The 3,637-nt window shown below is 35.4% G+C and overlaps 1 protein-coding gene across 1 annotated transcript in view; it reads right to left on the minus strand.

Moving 5' to 3' along the window:
- Window positions 1-3,637, minus strand: part of LOC107630862 (ADP-ribosylation factor GTPase-activating protein AGD3) — a 6,820-nt gene that overhangs the window by 2,018 nt on the left and 1,165 nt on the right. The window contains exons 4-16 of the mRNA XM_016334133.2: window positions 3,418-3,488; window positions 3,273-3,335; window positions 2,911-2,955; window positions 2,704-2,769; window positions 2,549-2,596; window positions 2,320-2,415; window positions 2,166-2,207; window positions 1,502-1,717; window positions 1,075-1,392; window positions 916-1,002; window positions 486-824; window positions 200-345; window positions 49-133 (exon numbers count right to left, since the gene is read on the minus strand). Coding sequence (XP_016189619.1) covers window positions 49-133; window positions 200-345; window positions 486-824; window positions 916-1,002; window positions 1,075-1,392; window positions 1,502-1,717; window positions 2,166-2,207; window positions 2,320-2,415; window positions 2,549-2,596; window positions 2,704-2,769; window positions 2,911-2,955; window positions 3,273-3,335; window positions 3,418-3,488 — 1,622 coding nt within the window. The remainder of the gene's footprint in view (window positions 1-48; window positions 134-199; window positions 346-485; window positions 825-915; window positions 1,003-1,074; window positions 1,393-1,501; window positions 1,718-2,165; window positions 2,208-2,319; window positions 2,416-2,548; window positions 2,597-2,703; window positions 2,770-2,910; window positions 2,956-3,272; window positions 3,336-3,417; window positions 3,489-3,637) is intronic.

Consider the following 3,637-nt stretch of genomic DNA (forward strand, 5'->3'; position numbering starts at 1 on the left):
TACATAAGAATAGCATTAATTAGTAATTTCAATCTTGTTTAAGGTTACCTTTGCATGAATGAACTTCTCCTTTAATGAAATAGAATCATCAGGTTTCGGTTTTTTTACTTTGTCTCCGCTGGCATTGGATGAACTACATAGCAGGTGCTGGTTAGCATATGTCTGAACAGTTATTCTCATCAGTGTTAGCAATACTTACCCAACAGATGCATTATCATCAGTTTGCAAAGTACTCTTTGAATCTAACTCTTCCCAAACTGAGTTTGCAAAGTAATTGCCCAGTGCCTTAAACATGGCTAAGACGTAAGGGTCCCAGACTTTCACATCAAGTGTCAATGATCTTACCTGCCAAAAATGTTTTTCACCTTAGCTGCAGAAATGAGTAGTAAAACGAAAAGGATTTTGTTTCCATCACTGAGTTTACAAAGGAACGAACCATACATAACATTGAAGGTAAACTTAAAACTGCAACCTTATTGACTTACTTTTGATATATGTACTCCAAGATTACGATGAACACCGGAACATTCAATGCATATAAGGATGCCAAGGTTTAAGGATGCCCAATCTGGTTCAGGTTTACCACAATCTGCACATTTGTCATTTCCACTCACCCTTCTTAGAACTTCAATTGGCTTTTCACTTTTCATATTGTGTCTTTGCAACTGCAAACTCTTATATGTACGATATTGGCTACCGGGAGTAGTGCATTTCCTTGATTCAGACTTGTCAGTCACGGTATGACCATCATCTAGAGAACTTTCTGGCACATCAGTCTTCTTAGCAGTGTCACTGTCTCCAGTTTTTCGCTTAGCACAGGGAGGCTGTCACAGAAATGTTATATAATCATATTAATCAGAAATAACATGAGCATTGGAGGATTAATGAATTTGAAAGAAAAATTCTACTATGTACCGTTCCCAGTGACTGGACGCTCAACAAGGATGCAATGACTCCGGTTATCTTTTCCATCCAATCCATCTGGTCCACTGCATTTTCTGCCTGCATTGCTTTCCATTGCATCATCAGAATTTAGAAGTAAGAACAAATTTAAAGAATGTAAAAACCAAGTACCTGCAATGTATAGTTCTTTGATGGTGAGATAATCCTGAAGCAGAATCTTAAATCTGACTGATCAGAATCAGCTTTAATTGTGGATGTCAGCAGGTTTACTGTGTGACGTGCTGCGTATCTTTCATCATGGACACCTCCATGGTAATGAGAAGAAAGCCATCGACTTAGAAGCCCAGAACCATTTTCAGTGCCACCATTCCATGGTTTGCGATAGTAGTATAGCATTCCCCGACTATCAAGAACAAAATACCTTCTTTTCCAGTCACCCCTTAAATTAGAGGATCGCTTTGAGAGAAAACCTTGTCTAATGATTTCAACCTATATGTATAAACCATGCACTTTTGAGATTAAGATAGGCTAAAATTAAATACATTGTCAGATAAATTAGACATTGAATATCGTATTCATAGTGTAAATTGTAAAATACCTTTCCATTTGCAGCAGATTCCTTCACTACATCAGCCACTTCATTTGATATCCTAGAAAAAGGATGGACAGAGTCTCCATTAGGAGAACCATAAGGGCCATTTAAGGACATTCTACTCTCTTGATAAACTCGTTTTTTGTACTCTTCCATTCTTTTATAAAGAGAAATCTGCTCTTCATCATAACTTTCTCTTGATTGCTGTACATAATCCAAAATCTGCAACATGGTCGAGTTAGATATTTCAGCAATTGGCCCTTTCCCTCTCAGCATCAAGTTGAAGAAAGAAAGCTCCCATATTTCGAACTGGCTCTCATGAAAGACTATCATGTCCTTAGGTTTCTCATTTTAGCCACTAAATTGGTAATTATTTCTAGACAATGCTGTTGAATACTATTTTTAAATGTGCTATACTGAATAGTATTTCTAAAAGAAATGAAATGGCACCTCAGACATGAAAGAAAATTTTCCATTCAGTCAAATGTGTTTCCCTAACCCAGTAATTGAATGGTATGTTTTTATGCTGCTTGATCACCCTTGGTTTATAAGTTTAGAAAATTCAAGAAACTACTTCTGCTTATCTGTGGAAAAGTACTCTCTCTACAATGTATGGCATGAGCAATCACATAAGTGAAAAAAAAAAAAATTATAGAAGTAGTAGCAAAACCTCGCTAAAGAAAGGTTGCATCTGATGTAATAGTTGATATCCCTGCAACAGAAGGGACCTTGAAAAATGTATTAAGTGAAATACTAGATATGAAAAAAGGAAAATATAAAATAATAATAATAAGGAGAAAGCCATGTAATGAGTATTTCATTACCTGTTGAAAGTATCGAAGATGAGCATCCATGATTCCAGTGATAGCCTCTAAGAACTCAAATCTCTTTTTGGCCTCAATATTATTGAGAGCAACAACCTAGACGATGATAAATGTTTTCGTTTTAGACATAACGAGGATTTTATTTTCTTTTATTGTTATATTATAACGATATATATGCTATAATTCAGAAGCTCAAGTTAATGTAAGATATATGTGCAATTGACATTACCAGATTGAAACGTGCTTCTTCAAATGAGGTTCTTGCATTCTGCAATTCCTGGAATTTCTCTATACCAAATTAGATTTAAAAGATCATACAAACTCACAACAAGCAACAGGAATACGTTATGAATAAAAATTCCAAAGAGAAGCTATCAGAATTACCTCTTCCATGGTAGTGGCAATATCAGGCTTTGTGCTTTTTTTCAGTGACATAAACTTTTCTCGTGCCTGTAGCAAATAATATAATGGACATCGCTATCGTGTTATGATCAGGAGATCTGCAATTGAAATTTTTACAGACACGCAGGCACACATTGTTGCCTCTACTGATCTAAATAAAAGTTAAATCTCAACACAAATGAGAAGCACCTGATCATATACAGCAGAAGCTTTGTCAAAACGCTTCCGAGCTTCCTGCATAAAAAGGCAAGAACATATGAATATATTGTTGAACATTAAATGGTTAAAGAATACTAATTTTTCACACTGATCGGTCTTAATTTCCACTAAACATAGCTTCTAATCACTGTTTCAAAATCATGATTTCAACTCTTCTCCCACTGTGTCCATTGTTGAATGCAATTGATAATCCACTGGAGATAAGTCATATCTTCAAGTATGACATCCTATTATCCTAATATTCCATAGTTTTAGCATATGATAACCAACTTTGTTATGTGTATGCATTAAAAAAGAAAAAGTAAATATCTACTACCAAAGTCACAGCATACCTTGACTTCATGGATATCAACATTCATAATGTGTTGTAACCGGTCAGTGAGCATCTGCTCTACCTAAGAAACCACAATAAGTCAGGACAGAATACGAATTCCAATAAGCACAATAGCCTGTGATTTACCAGGAACAAATCATTACCTGTGACCGAAGAAGTTCTTTGTATGTACTGATTTCTCTCAAAGCAGTAGTAAATTTGCTCATCACAGGTTCTGGGAATACCAAAGCAAAATTCTTCAGAGTCAGCAGCATAGACATAAACCTTAGTGCAATCTTATTCATAGTCAACGGAAGCACATAGGTTAAGAAATTAAAAGCATAGCTAAGAGTAAATAAACATAGCAACAACTGGAGTATACAT

The sequence above is a fragment of the Arachis ipaensis genome, chromosome B03 (assembly GCF_000816755.2).
Source record: "Arachis ipaensis cultivar K30076 chromosome B03, Araip1.1, whole genome shotgun sequence".
NCBI lineage: Eukaryota > Viridiplantae > Streptophyta > Magnoliopsida > Fabales > Fabaceae > Arachis > Arachis ipaensis.